This window comes from Orcinus orca, chromosome 6 (genome assembly GCF_937001465.1).
Source record: "Orcinus orca chromosome 6, mOrcOrc1.1, whole genome shotgun sequence".
NCBI lineage: Eukaryota > Metazoa > Chordata > Mammalia > Artiodactyla > Delphinidae > Orcinus > Orcinus orca.
The window spans coordinates 103,735,634-103,750,033 of NC_064564.1; the positions used below are offsets into that span (position 1 = coordinate 103,735,634).

A 14,400-nucleotide genomic window follows, 5' to 3' on the forward strand; every position below is an offset into this window, starting at 1 on the left:
TCGTCTGCCTCCAGGAAGACTTCACTGCAAAAGCTTCAAAAGCCCCCAGTGCAAGTGACAGAATATCAGGAAAATGTTCTAGGCGGGAGAGTGACATGGTCTGATTTAGTGTGTTTTCAAAAGATCACTTCACCCACCAGGGTGGAGTGGATTTGGGGATGAAGAGGCTGTTACGGGAATCTGGATGAGGGATGATGAAACCTTAACCAAGTCAGAGACAACGGCCCGGGGAGGAGGGATACATTTGTGAGCCCCTGGAGGCCAGATGAGTGGGACCCTGATGACAATGATAAACTTAGCTACTCTTTATTGAGGGTCAACCATGAGCCAGACACTGGACTAAGCATTTTGCAGGTATTATCTCACATCCTACATGTGATTTCAGCATTATTAGCACTATTTTACAGATAAGAAAACTGAGGCTGAAAACAAATTCATTGCTTATTTAAGATCCATCAGTTAGCCAGTGGTGGAATTCAATTTCAAATATAAAGTCCCACTTTTTAAAGACCACTACCTAGACTGCATGAAACTCAGCAGCCTTCCCTCACATCCAGAGAAATCTTCCTCTGCTTTATTTGAGAGCCAACACCCCCTCTTCACTACCTGTGGACCTGACTACCCAACAGCTGCCTCATAAAACGCTGTCACAGCCAAGAGGACAGCACTGGGACCTCCACCACTTTCCTCTGTCTGCCTGAGGACAATTCACGTCAGCACCTGCCAGGTCTCTCAGGAGGAAGCCCTAACTACAAAACCGCATTGGAGCTGATTTCAAGCATGTGCTCAGTTTCATGACACCGGTTCTCTGCTACCATTCCATCTGCTGGGACCCGCTGAGCACCATGGGCCGGGCGCAGAGCCTAATGAAGCAGAGAGAGGCCAGGTGTTCCCACTCTGGGTCAGAAGGCCCACGGCCACTTCAGCGGCAGGGGGAAGAGACAGTGAAAGACTGGGGATTTTGACTGTGATATCTGGGATGTTTGATGGTCAGTGGAAGCCAATGGAGCACTTCCAAAAGCACTTCCAAAACTTCTCTGTGCTGCAAGATGTTCATACATGTTCCGAGGGGAAGAACAGAGTCTGCGGTCAAGATGGTTTTACAGATGATGAACTAAACAAATCTGCCCAGCTCTCTGCACGGCAGGATTTCCCAGGGTCTTTCACAGATGAAGATGCATTTGGGAATTTCCAAGAGAAAGAGGGAGTGTGCGGAATTTCCAAAACAGTTACTGACCATGGATTTCTTCTGTCCAAGAAAATCTTGAGGACATGTGGTGGAAAGGGTGTGAGTTGGGAAGTCTGGGACTGGCACGTACTAGCCTTTCTCTCTCTTGCAAAAACCTTACCCAATAGTGGCAGCAAAACCGTGAGCACAACGTTATTAAGCCATTTTGAAAACTGCTTTGACAGCACCCACTTGAGCACGTTTCATGTGCTATCCATCAATGAGTCTATCTCTAGGGGAAACAAGATTCCCTGGAGATCTGTACTGGGAGGTTTTATTTTATCCTGGATCCCTCTTCTACCAACAATTTGAAAGTTATAAAACTAAGCCACTTTTCCACAATCTTTGAGGTTAATGCACTCATTTATTCAACAAATATTTATTAAGCGCTTTCTACGTATTAGGTTTATGAATATGAAGCTTACATTTTAGAGAGGAAAACAGTAAACAAGCAAACAAATAAAAGTGATTTTAGACCCTAATATTAGGGAAGGAGCGAAAAATGGTTATGTAACAGATAGTAGCAGGTTGGGGATGGAAAGGCGTAAAAGTTTGGGTACCCATGTTTGGGTAGTCATGGACAATGGTTCTGAGGAGCTGACATTTGAGTTAAGAGCTGAAAGGTGAGAAGGGGCCAGCCAGGAGAGAATCTGGGGGACAAAAAGAGACATGGCAAGGAGAAGTGCAGCAAGTTCTCAGACCCTACACTGGGGCTCCATTCGCTGTGTTCCTGGGACATGAAGAAAGGCATTGTGCCTGGAGCACAGGAAATGCCAAGTGAGCGAATAAGGCAGGAACAGATTCAGATGGAACAGAAGCTACAGGCCATGGCAAAGACTTTGGACTGTGATCTGAAGATAACAGGAAAGCACTGAAAAATTTTAAGCTGAACAGCGACCTTATCTTGTTTATATTTCTAAAAAGGTTACTCTGGCTTGCCTTGGGGAGAATCTCAAGGAGGGTATAGTCAGAAGCAGGAGATAAAAGGTGGCAGTGGTCATAACGGTGACAAAGAAAGGGAGGACAAAATGAATTTCTTCCTGTATCAGTTCTCTTAGTTCCCACCTAACGTATAAATTAAAATAACTTGATATTCAATTAGAGTCTGTCAAACAATAGATTTCATGAATAATCTAATTCTGCAATTCAAGAGGGGAAAACAGACTCCAAAGTGAAGGTCAAGTTTTATGCAAAAAAAAGGTTCTACATGACATTGTTTATAATGGGCAAATAATTAGAAACAGCCCAAATGCCTTACAGTGGTGGCCTCATTAAGACAGTTACGGTACATAAAAGAGATTGTTTTTGGAAGAATTCATTGACATAAAAATGTTTAGGATATGACACTAAGGAAAGAAATTCAGATTGATAGTGAAGAGGAGGGAGGCTATGGACTTGGAGTCGAGTGTATTTATGGGGGCCGTATTTGTAGAGAGGATATGGGAAGGAGATTCTTGGTGAATACTGGAGCAATAAAGATGGCTAGTTAAAGCTGAGTGAAATCACAAGTGATCCTGAATGTCCAAGCCATGACAAACATGAGATAGCATTTTTTCAGTTCCTAATACACATTAGCTCAGCACTCCAAGGTAGTCTATATCCATCATTTCATCAGATCCTGACAGCAGTCCTCTGATGTAGGGATTGGCAACCCTATTCTACAGAAGAGGAAACTCAGGCTCAGAGACACCCAGTGACTCTTCCAAAGCTAAGCAAGTTGAAACTGATAGGGCTGGATTAGCACTCAGACATTGCCGACCTCGAAACAACTATTCTTTATCATTATACAATGGTTCACCCTGGGGTTTACCACGAGTTCCAAAAAGGAACTCCGTCATCAAACTCTGCCTCGATTTACGATCTCACCTAAATGTGTAGATCTCGGTTTTTCACCGGATACAGGAATTCACAGGATTAAGACCTAGACGTCTCAGCAAATAACAAGTGTCTACTACGTGTGCAGACATTGATTTAGACCCAGAAATTCAAATAAGATATTTCCCGCCTTCAAAGAACACTGTCTAGCTAAAGAGAGAGACAGACAAAAGCAAATGATATTACACAAAAGTGAAATCAGTGCTTAACACATAGATAAAGATGTGGGAGAATTCACACATGGGAGAATTCAGGGTGAACTGTGATGGTGACAGTCAGTGATGTGTTTGCCAATATATGTCATGCACGTTAAGCTTGGAAAGAAAGGTAGGACTTCACCAATGGTTGATTTTTTAAAAAAGTCTGGGACTCAGACTGCTTAGTTCTTTCTGGCTCTGATAATTGCTAGGATGTTCCTTCGGGCAGGTGGCTGCAGCTTTCTGTGCCTTAGTGATACCATCTGTAAAATGGGCGTCATCACTGTACCTGTTTCATAGGGTTGCTGAGGATCAAATGAGATAAGATATGCACAGCATTTAGCCTGCTGCCTGGAGTACCTGTCAATAAGTGCCAGTAACTATTCATAGGGGCTAGATAGGGGTTTTCACGCAGAGAAACTGGCCGGGAAAGAAACGTGGAAGTGGGGGCACATGGATTTAGAAGAGTCAGCAGAGAGACTGGAGCTCTTTGGGGGCCTCAAATGCCATTTTCATAAGCACGAACACTTCTGAAGACCCTGGACAACCACTGAAGTTACAGGAGAAGGGAAATGACATAATCAAAATCAAGTTACAGGAACTAGAGGAGTAAAAGTCAAGAGGAAGAGTGACTGGCTGGAGACCACTGAGTGCATGGAAGGATAAAGACGACATTGGGAAATCAGGCAATGGTGAAATGGGGAGGGGGTTCGTCCCAGACACAAGGTCACGAGAAGGTCAGAGAAAGGAGACGATGATGATGATGATGATGGTAACGTTGGGAGGAGAGACAGGGAGAAGGATGAGGAAGGAGGAAGAGGGGAAAATCTACTTTTGATTGCCCACTGGCTGGGCACTGCGCTGAGATGTTACAGGAAGCTGGGCAGAGAGGAGTGGCTTGGGGAAGTGGAGGGACTGCCCAAGGTGACAGGGTTAGGTAACAGCAAAACCAAAATTTGAATCCAGTTCTGTCTAATACACAGCACTCCTGCTTTGACCACTAGATTACTCAGGCTATTAAAGAGTGGGTCCAAACGCTGTGCTGTGATCCCAGTCTGAGGATGTTTTCCACAAGAACATCCTGGCTTTCTCACACTCTCCAAAGTGACACCAGCTACGACTTGAAGAGCATCTGCTGTACCCTGGTCCTGTGCTGGGCACTTTCCATAGATTGTTGCTAACCTTCTCAACCTCTCTGGAAGGTGGGCAATTCATTCCCGTTCTCAGATGAGGCGGCTGGGGCTCAGAGAGGTTAGCTTTCCACCCAGGGACACAGGTCCTCTCGCTCCAAGGCCTCAGCTGAGACGACTTATCAGGGGGACAGTGGCGTGGGTTCTGTGAGCACAGGGAAGCAGGGGGAAGAGGGCATAGCTCTTCCCGGCACCTTAAGAACCTGGGCACAGTGGGCAGACATCCTGGCCAGAGCCTCTGGGAGGACCTACCTCTGGACCTGCTCCTCCTCTTCCGCCTCCCTGCCGAGGCACTGCGCAGTGCTGGCTGCAGCTGACCGATCTCGATGGGCGTGTTCGCACGGAAACTCTCCTTGAACTTCTGCATCAGGGACTCCACTGGCTCCTGCGTCGCCTCAGCTGCCGCTACGGGGTGGGCAACGGGGCTGAGGTTAGGGTTCGGCCCACCCTCAGCCCCTGGAGGACTGGGCCTGGCCCCCCGGAGTTCCCTCCCGGACCCAGTGGTGATGCAGAAGCCACAGGGGCCAGTAGAGATGAATCTACTGGCTTAACGCATTTATTTCTTCAACACCGACTGTGTTCTCAAGGGTACTGCCCCAAGCCCTTGAGATACGATGGTGAAAGTTTGACACAATCCATGATTCAAGGAATCCATGCCTGGTAGCCCACATATCCAGGCATTTCCAACACTGTGCAATACTTCTGTGACAGTGGAGTACAGAGTACCAGAGGAGCACCAAGAAGGGTCAGCTCACCCGTCCTGGGAGTCAAGGCAGGCTTCCTGGAGGAGGAGGCAATACCTCCACTGAGACCTTAAACAGGAGTAGGAATTAGCAAAGAAGATAGAATCAGAGTGGAGTTGTTGAAAAGATTTGGGATAAGAGAGTGCCCTGGGTGGAAGGAGAGGCATGTGCAAAGATCTGAAGCCAGAAAGAACACGGTGCTTGAGTAACTGAAAGGAGTTCAGTGTGGCTGCAGTGGAGGCTGGGAAGAGCAGATGAGGCTGCAGAGGGCAGAACACCTTGTAAGCCACCTTGCGGAGCTTGGATTTTATCCCAAAGGCAAAAGATGATCATTGAAAGGTTTTAAACAGGAAACTGGCATGTTCCAATTAAGCCCCTGTGATAACAATTACTAACCAGAGTATGGAGAATACACACAGAAGCAAGGACAAAGGGCTGTACAGAGGCTTTTGCAGAAGCCAGCCAGAGACAATATTGCCTGAACCAGAACAGTGACAATAAAGGTAGACGGCAGTACATGGGTCAAACAATGTTTCAGGAGACAAAACTGCAGTGCAGTGATACATAGATCACTTGGTACAAGAGCCCCCTTTTACTAGGGGAAACTGAAGTCCCCCCCCACCCCAAACAAGGCATACAACTAGCTCCAAGCTAGCAAGCAGTAGAGTCAAGCCTTCTAAATCCTACTCCAACATTCCTTTCGTTTCAATATCCTCTAAGGAGCTGCTGGTACCCACATTTTCAGAAATTTCAAAATTGAGACTGGTAGAAAGTTATAGAGAATGGAGAGAGTGATGGCAGAAGGGCAGAGGGAAAAAAGGTAGAAGATAAAATTAAAAAAAAAAAAAAAAGCAGACAAACGAGAAAGAAGGAGAGAGCCAACATAAAAGAAAAGGAGGGGAAATGAGAAAGAAGAAAAGAAGATTGGCTGAATGATCACAGTGTCTTTGTTCTGAGAAATCCCCAAAGACAGCCCTGACTTTGAAATCTTCAGACTCAACCCTCCCTCCACCTATGCCTCAAGAGGCTGGGAAAGTTCTTCAGTTTAAGCTACTTGCTGTCTGATGACAAGGAATGGGATGTGGTAAAGATTCCTGTTTCTTTGATGAGCTTTTCCCAGAGTAGACAAAGAAGGCTTCTGAACATCCCAACACCAACTTCAAGGAGATCCTGTTTTCCCAGGAAAGTTTATCAGCTTAGACACACATGTGTCTGCAGGGTAGGTCATACCCAGAGGGCTGGTTTGGGTACTGGGCTCTGTGAGAAGCCTCATCTCTAGGGACACAGAGGGGCATCTGCGTTTGCTAAGGAAAAGATAACTGACAATACAAATGACACTGTAGTAGTGTAACGTACCTGCCTCTCTTGCTATCTGTCTCCACAGGTATCTCAGTTAGGTCTAGAAGCCAAGAAGAAAATCCCAAACATGGGCCCCCTACTCCAAGCCTATGATAAAGAACCCCCCAGCAAGAGGCTACAGTCTAATTCTGAGAAGCACTGTCATACCCAATCCAGATGCTTTAAACCCAGAGAGGAGAGCGATTTGCACAAAATTGAAAGAGTTGGGCTAAACGGGGGTCAAAAGTCCAGAGCAAGCCACTGTCTGGAATCCTCCAAGAGAGGGACCCACACACATCTGTGAAAATTCACGCATTCATTCGTCTCCTCACTCATTCATTCACTCTACAGTATTTTCAGAAAATATGTCTTCGTCTGCTTGGACTTGCATAACAAAAATCATAGACTCGGTAACATAAACAGGTCAGATTCTGGTTTGAAGATGGCTGACTTCTTACTGTCTGCTCACGTGGTCTTTCCTTGGTGCACCCATGTTGGGGGAGGAGAGGGAGAGAGGGAGAGAGGGGGAGGGAGGGAAAGAAAGGGAAAGAGAGGGAGAGAGGGAGAGAGAAGTCTTTCTCTTCTTATAGGGACACCAATCCTATCAAATTAGGATCCTACCCATATGTTCTCATTTAATTTTAATTACCTATCAAAAACTCTATCTCCAAATACAGTCACAATGGAGGTTAGGGTTTCAACATGTGAATTTTGGAGTACACAATTCAGTCTATAGCAGACTACATTTGGAGACGGGATCTTTAGGAGGTAATTAAGAGTAAATGAGATCATAAAATCGGGGCCCTAATCTTATGGCACTGTGGCCTTAGAAGAACAGAAAGATCTCCCCATGAGGACACCAAGAGAAGGTAGCCATCTACAAGGCAAAAAGAGAGCCCTCACTAGAACCCAACCATGCTGACACCCTGATCTCGGTCTTCTAGCCTCCAGAACTGTGAGAAAGTAAATGTCTGTTGTTTAAGCCACACAGTCTGGCATTTTGCTCTGGCGGGTCTAGTAGACAAAGTCACAGTCACATTGGGGGTTAATAAGGCTTACTTTCAGTCCATAGCAGGGTAAGATGGTGAAAACAACAACAAACAAAACCCCCTCGTGATGCTCACCATGTAGACAGGAAAACCAATAGTAATGAAATAGATGACAGAGAAATGTAAAATTTACAACTGATGTATACAATAAAGGAGAGGTGAAAGATGATCTAAGAGGCTCTAGTAGAGGAATATGACCTTGTCTAGGAAAACCATGGAAACTTGCTTCAAGGAAGTGACCAGTGTGACTAAGATCTGGAAAGAGTATGAGAAAATCAGGTGACAAGGGAGCTGCGGGGGAGGGAATATGCAAGGGGCTGCCGTCACCACTGCGGCTGAAATGCTGAAAGCGAGCGGTGTGAGATAATGCTAGAGAGGCAGGAAATCCTAATACTAACGCTAACCTTGACCCTCACCCTAACCCCCACCCTGACCCTAACTCTTCTGGGCCTTGTTAAGAATAGAGCATACGGAAGGTTCTAGATAGGAGAGTGGCTTGATCAGATCTTCACTTAGAGAAGATCGCTCTGGCAGTAGAAAGGATGCATTGGGGAAGGACAGAAATGGAAGTGAGAAGACCAACTAGGAAGGTGGTACCATATTACAGAAGTCCATGTAGGAGATGCCAGGTAGTAGAGGTGGAGATAGGGATAGAGCAGGAGAGAGAGTAGCGACAGAGATGTTGGAGCAGTGGAGATAGAGCAGGGAGCACATTTGAGAGTTACTTTGTAGGTACCCCTCCCTGAGAATGTGGTGATTTATTGGAAAAGGGGGATAAGGGAGAGCGAGGTAGAGAGGATGACTCCTGGCCTTCTGGCATCCACAGAGGCAGAACGATGGTACCTCTCAGTGAGAGGAGGGACACTGAAAGAGGAGTGAACTGAGTTTGGTTTTAGGTGAGCGCACTTGGTGCCTCCCAGATGTCTACATGGAGAGGTGTTGAGCAGACAGCAAGTTATGTGGGTCTCGCACTCACAAGAGACAACTGGACCCTGTGGAGGCTCTGCTCACGTGTTCTTCGGAACAGGCAGAGAGGGAGTGTGTGTAGTGGTGAAGCACGTTAGCTTCTGGCACAGTGGAGGCGATGGAACACGTGACCATTCCTGATCTGCACTGCCTGATCTCCCTTCGCACCCCCAGATCCATCTTCCACCCACAGGCTCATTCTGCCCCACTCTGTGGCCTGGAGCAGACCCTCAATGGGCTATTTCACAGATCCTTCTTATCTGGCTACTAGGTGAGTTTGCCCAGGGAGATGCTCTGGCAGGATATGGGAGGAGGGAATTTGAGGGGATGTCTTCCCTTACTCCTTTCCTGTTTCTGCATATTTCTGATAGAGACGGGGACACTCAACAGTCACAGCTTCTGCCAGGGCCCCTTTTCCACAAATCCATTTTTCCCAGACTCCAGTAAAACCATGTCCTCTCCCTGTTCCTTCAGTTCTAGGAATTAGTGGTGGCTTCCTGATAGTTATTTTTCCTGGTGCCTCAATACCCCCTCTCCATTGATTCTCTTCACTCTGTCTACACCTCTATAAATAGTAGCTTCGTTGAACTTCACCTAAAAATCCCATTGGAGGGCGCCTTCTTTGCCCAGCTGGAACCTTGACTGATACATCCTCCCTTTTCATCGAGGCTCTGACATTCAGCAATTCCTAAAGGTCAGCCCCTGCCCATCCTGTTATTTCTGCTTTACTTTCTCCTAAGCTGATGCAGATCTGACCAGCGGGGAGGAGAGGAAGACACTCAGAGAGGCAAGGTTTGCTCCCCTGAGCTGCAAGGGAGCTGCAAGGGTTTCTGATCCCGACTGTGGCAAATCCCATCCATCTGTTTGGCTGCTCTCGCCTTGGCGACAGTGCCAAGAACCCAGACAGGCTTAGAGGGGGAGGTGCTTATGCAAAGCCATCCACAGCCTATTTCATCCTCTGTACCACTCTCTCCTGCCCCCATCCCTCTCAATCCCATTCGGTAGCTCTATCAATATCAATATATCAAGTTGTCCAAACAAGCCACGTTACCTCCTGGTACCCGCTGAGCTCTGCCTCCCCAGAGCAGCAAAATGCTCACCCGTCGCCTAGATGAATGCAACAGATGGTGCTTGATCTGAGCATCACAGCAGGCCCAGGAAAGGGAGGGTGAAGAGGGGGAAGCAGCCCTTTCTAATTGACATATGAGAGACTGTCAAGCTTAATGGAAATGAAGCACTGGGGGCCAAGGAGAGAGGCCCCGGCCCCCAAGCCAAGACAGAGAGAGAAAAGAGGAGAGAAAAAAGGAGGAGGGAGAGAAAACAAGAATGGAAAGGAAAACCGTGCTCAGTAATCAAGGGCAGGGGGTGAAAAGGGAAGCAAAGAAGAGTGGAAAGGAGGGGAGAGATCTGGAAAATAATAAAGAGGGAACAGAAAGGGAAGGGTAGGAAGGACACAAGAGGAGACAGAGACAGCAAGAGAAGGGAAAGGAGAAGGCAGACCCCGAGTACCACTGCAAAGGCATAAGGGTCGTGTTTGTTTCCAGCCACCAGGCAAGCTTCAGCCTGATACTCGACCCTGAAGAACAGGCACTACATGCCCTGTCTACACTGGCATTCACCAAGTCCACATTCAAACGCTCATGCGCTGTTCTCTCCCCGGCACAGCCTGGGATGTTCTATCACTGTAACTTGTATGGGTTTGGGTTCAAGTTCCTATATCACCTTTATCATCACCCTCTTTCATTTTTCTAGACTCACCCAGCCTACATAGGAAGAAAATTCACAGTTCTTGAAAACTTCACCAATTCTCTGCCAGGCAAGAAAGCTGGCATTTCTTTATGTTTTCTCATTTATTCCTCCTAACAACTTTGAAAGCTAAGTGTCATTAGCCGTTTAAAAATGAGGAAATTGAGGCTCAGAGAAGCTAAATAAGCTCCGGGGGTCACACCCTTAACAATGGCAGAGCTGGGATTTAGACTCAGGTTATGAGAACTCTGATGACCGGGCTCCATTCACCACACCCCCGTACACATACTCTTTCTGTCCTTCCTGGTGGATGGACATGGATATCCCAGTCTTTGAGTTTGGATGTGCCTTCTCTGGGCCTGGAAAGTGACTCTAAAAGCTCAGCCCCTCTTAACTCATCTGGGCAAGGAGCCCCTGGCAATCTGGTCCTGGCTGGAGCCAGGGGCTCAACTTGACTGGAGTCTGACCTGCTCTTCCAAGGAACCTTGTTCAGTGTCGATGGTCAAGACTGTCCAGCCTGGAGGTCCTAGGCTCAGCTCATGCCCCGTGTTGTCAGTTTTGTCTCACTACAGAACTATGTTCAGAGAACAAAGCAACAGGTGGGTATTACTTGGCCATACTGCCTAGTGCAAAGTGTGAGAAAGCCCACCCGAGTTCCAATGTCAGCTCTGCCATTGTGTGACCTAGAGCCACTCCCTCCTCTTTTACAACTCTCAGTTTCCCTGAATGCCTGCAGGGTTGTTGGGAGGATTAAACATAATTATGTACATAATTGTCTAACAGAGCTCCTGGAACACAGTAAGTGATCGAGAGTGGCCACAACCCAACTTTCTCTCCCTCTTCAGCTTTATGATTGCTCAATCCATTCATTCATTCATTCATTCATTGTGAAAGGCATCTGCATTGTAAGATATTCACTTTCAAAATTATTTTAGAGAATATACATTTTCCCTTTTACACAGATGTGAAAACAGAGGCACCATGAGACAAAGTCATGATAAAAGTCAGCAGCGGACCAAGGTCCAGCACTCAAGTCTCCTATTTCTACTTCCCCACCCCATTTCCCCAAATTCTAGGATCGTTTTAACCTCAGATCTTATGATGATTAATTTTACGTGTCATCTTCGCAAAGCTGTGGTACCCAGATGTTTAGTCAAATATCTTCCTAGATGTTTCTGTGTAAGTATTTTTTAGGTGACATTAGTATTTAAATTAGTAGCTTTTGAATAAAACAACCCTCCATAATCTGGGTGGGCTTCATCCAATTGAAGGCCTTAACAGAGAAAAGACTGACCTCCCGCAAGGAGAAAGGAACTCTGCTAGCAGGCTACCTTCAGACTTGAGCTGTAACAACTCTTCCCTGGATTTCTAGCCTCCTAGCCTACCTTGAAAATTTTGGACTTGTCAGTTTCCACAGTCACATGAGATGATTCTTTAAATCTCTCTAGATATCAATAGATAGATAGACAGATAGACAGATGGGATGTATATAACCAAAAGATGATGTATCCACACGTGTCTATATTTACATCTCCTATTGACTGTTTCTCTGGAGAACCCTAATATAGACCTCAATTTTCATATCCAGGCTTTGGGCTGGGCACACTCAAATGTCAGGTTTGTGGGGGGATTAGGTAATAAGAGAAGACATCCCAGCCCTAAAGAACACCTCAGCTGGGAAGACCTGGTATAAATGCAAAGAACCAGCGAATTTGGAAGTTGTGAGAATCCAGTTCCAGAACCCGACATTCCACTTCATATAGGAGTCATCTTCTCATGAAAGAAGCAAAAAGTAGCAAAGACAACAGCCAGCCAGTGTTCCCTAGCCAGATGAGAATGCTGCATGACTAGAGTACATTTAAAACCCATGTACGCATTTTTTAAACATGGCCAGCTCTTCCCAATTCTCAGGGGTAAACTTGATGGATAGAATTTTCTTCCCTTTTAGTTTTTTCTTCCATATATTTTCTTAAACCTTTGGTGCCTGGCACAGCTTATCTTCAAACGAGTGCCAGCAGACAAGACAAATGCACAAACAGCAACAAACATAAACCGGAAAACTTGGGACGGGCCTTTGCTTACATACACTACCTTGGGTGTGTCAGTTCATACTGCAGACTTGTAGACTGATCATAATTTCCGCTGGAAAACTGCATTGAGTTTGAATGACTGAATTAAACGTAGCGATATTTTCCTCTGCTCCGTTAGAAACACAATACTATCCAGGTTCTGTGGAGCCGGTTTCCACAGTTCCTAGCCAGGACACAGATGGTCTTGAAGGTTCCTTCCAGCTCCATGGCCTTGTAGTTATAAATGTCAATGAAACGTGCTTTTAACAAGATGAAGGCAATAACCACAGACACTGCTTGCTTCAGTCTGCAAAGCACTTGCACCTCTCTCAGCTGATGCTGTCTTTACCACCTCCCATTTTATAGAGACCATAGAGGCAAAGGAGATTTCCAAAGGGTGGGCTGGAGTTGATACCACAAATCAACAAGTGCTATTCAAGGGAGAAAAGGTCAAGTAACTAGACAGGCTGGGCCAAAGACTTCTTGGTCACTTTATTACGACCTTGGTGGCAAGGCATGGCTATGGAAAGGCTTTGGAATCGGCCATAGTTTGGAATGTGAGCTATGTGTCTTACCAGCTGCAAAACGTGGGCAAATCACTTAACCACTCAGAGTCTCTGCTTCACCAAGTGTTAAAAGGGGGCTTGCAATTCCAAATTCATAAAGCTGTTTTTGGATTAAATGAGATGTTAAAATGCTTATCACAAATGCTGATACAGAGTAAGCATTTTAAAGATGAGAGTTAATACTGTTACTGCCAAAAAGATCTTAAACCGTCAGACATAGCAAATACAGGTCTTCTACCCAACCCCGGGTGGCATGTGCGTGCCCAGAATCTGATGGAACTCGCAGTCACTAGTCAGATTCTTTTCCTAGATTCATCCTTTCTATAACTGCACAGGAAGGCTATGTATATGGCTCAGCACTCCCTGTGACTAGAGGGCCACCCATATTCTACAACTGGAATTCTTCACCCAACACCGTTACCGGGTGCTGTATCCAGAGATGGGCACTGGGGACACAGCGATGAACTGAATGTTGAGCCTTCTTTAAAACACAACACTGCTTAGTGGAAGAGACAGATAAAGATAAGAAAAACACAGTGTGCTAAATGCCCGGTGATGAGACGGCTGAAAATGTGTCCTCTAATTCCTTCTGCATGTGGAAAAGCTATAGAAAATCCTCAGAGGAGATGTGAACTTGCCCGACCCTTAAAGAATGCAGAACCAGGTGAAGAGGATGACATAAAGAGTAGCATCAGCAGAAAAAAGGGGCAAGAATTGTAGGGAAAATCCCACACAGTTCGGTTTTTCAAGAGCTTGACATGAGCGATGATTTTATTATAAAGAAAATCCATCTTTTGAGCTATGAAGCCTGGTCTGGCTCTTTCTGCGGACTCCTAGCTCCTTTCCCAGACCACAGTTCAAAATGTCCACCTCTTTTGAGAGCTCTGCTATCCAGCCTTACTACCCTTTCCTGTGCCTTTTATATTTATCTCAGATACCCTGGGTTTAGCAAGTGCATGTGGTTTAGGAATCTGACAGACCTGGGTTTAACCTTCATTCTATCACTTATTCATTATGGGACTTAACTTCTCTAAGCCTCAGTTCTCCATGTAAAACCTTGAGCATAAATCTCTCTCAAGAATTGTGGGGTTCTGTTTGTTTGTTTACTTGGTTTGGTTAAGATTCAAAGCAGTAATATATGCAAAGTGCTTAGCACAGTATGTAAAATGGGTTAAACACGCAACAAAGTAATAGCCTTTATTATCATTCCTGTTAGTAAGTTTAAGTGACATAAGCTTGCAGAAGGCCTTGCACTGAGTCAAAGCTTAATACAGACTAGGTTCTCCATTTCCCTTTTGGGTAACTCAGTGCCTTTGACTAAGGACTCTAACTCCCTATTGTGCTCTCATGTATAAATCTCTTCCCTGACCCCAGGGACACACAGGGCTTGCACTCTACGTCAGCCAACCCCCATGGTTACACCGTGGATCTAG

At 45.9% G+C, this 14,400-nt stretch overlaps 1 protein-coding gene across 6 annotated transcripts in view; it reads right to left on the bottom strand.

Annotated features, from left to right (window-relative positions):
• The window catches only part of ASTN2 (astrotactin 2), a 917,697-nt gene that overhangs the window by 626,723 nt on the left and 276,574 nt on the right, over positions 1-14,400 (bottom strand). For 4 of the 6 annotated variants that reach the window (XM_049711016.1, XM_049711015.1, XM_004269290.3 and 1 more), the window contains exon 4: positions 4,743-4,895. The exons of the other annotated variants lie outside the window; for them this stretch is intronic. In XM_049711016.1, the coding sequence (XP_049566973.1) occupies positions 4,743-4,895 (153 nt within the window). The remainder of the gene's footprint in view (positions 1-4,742; positions 4,896-14,400) is intronic. 6 annotated transcript variants of the gene reach the window in all.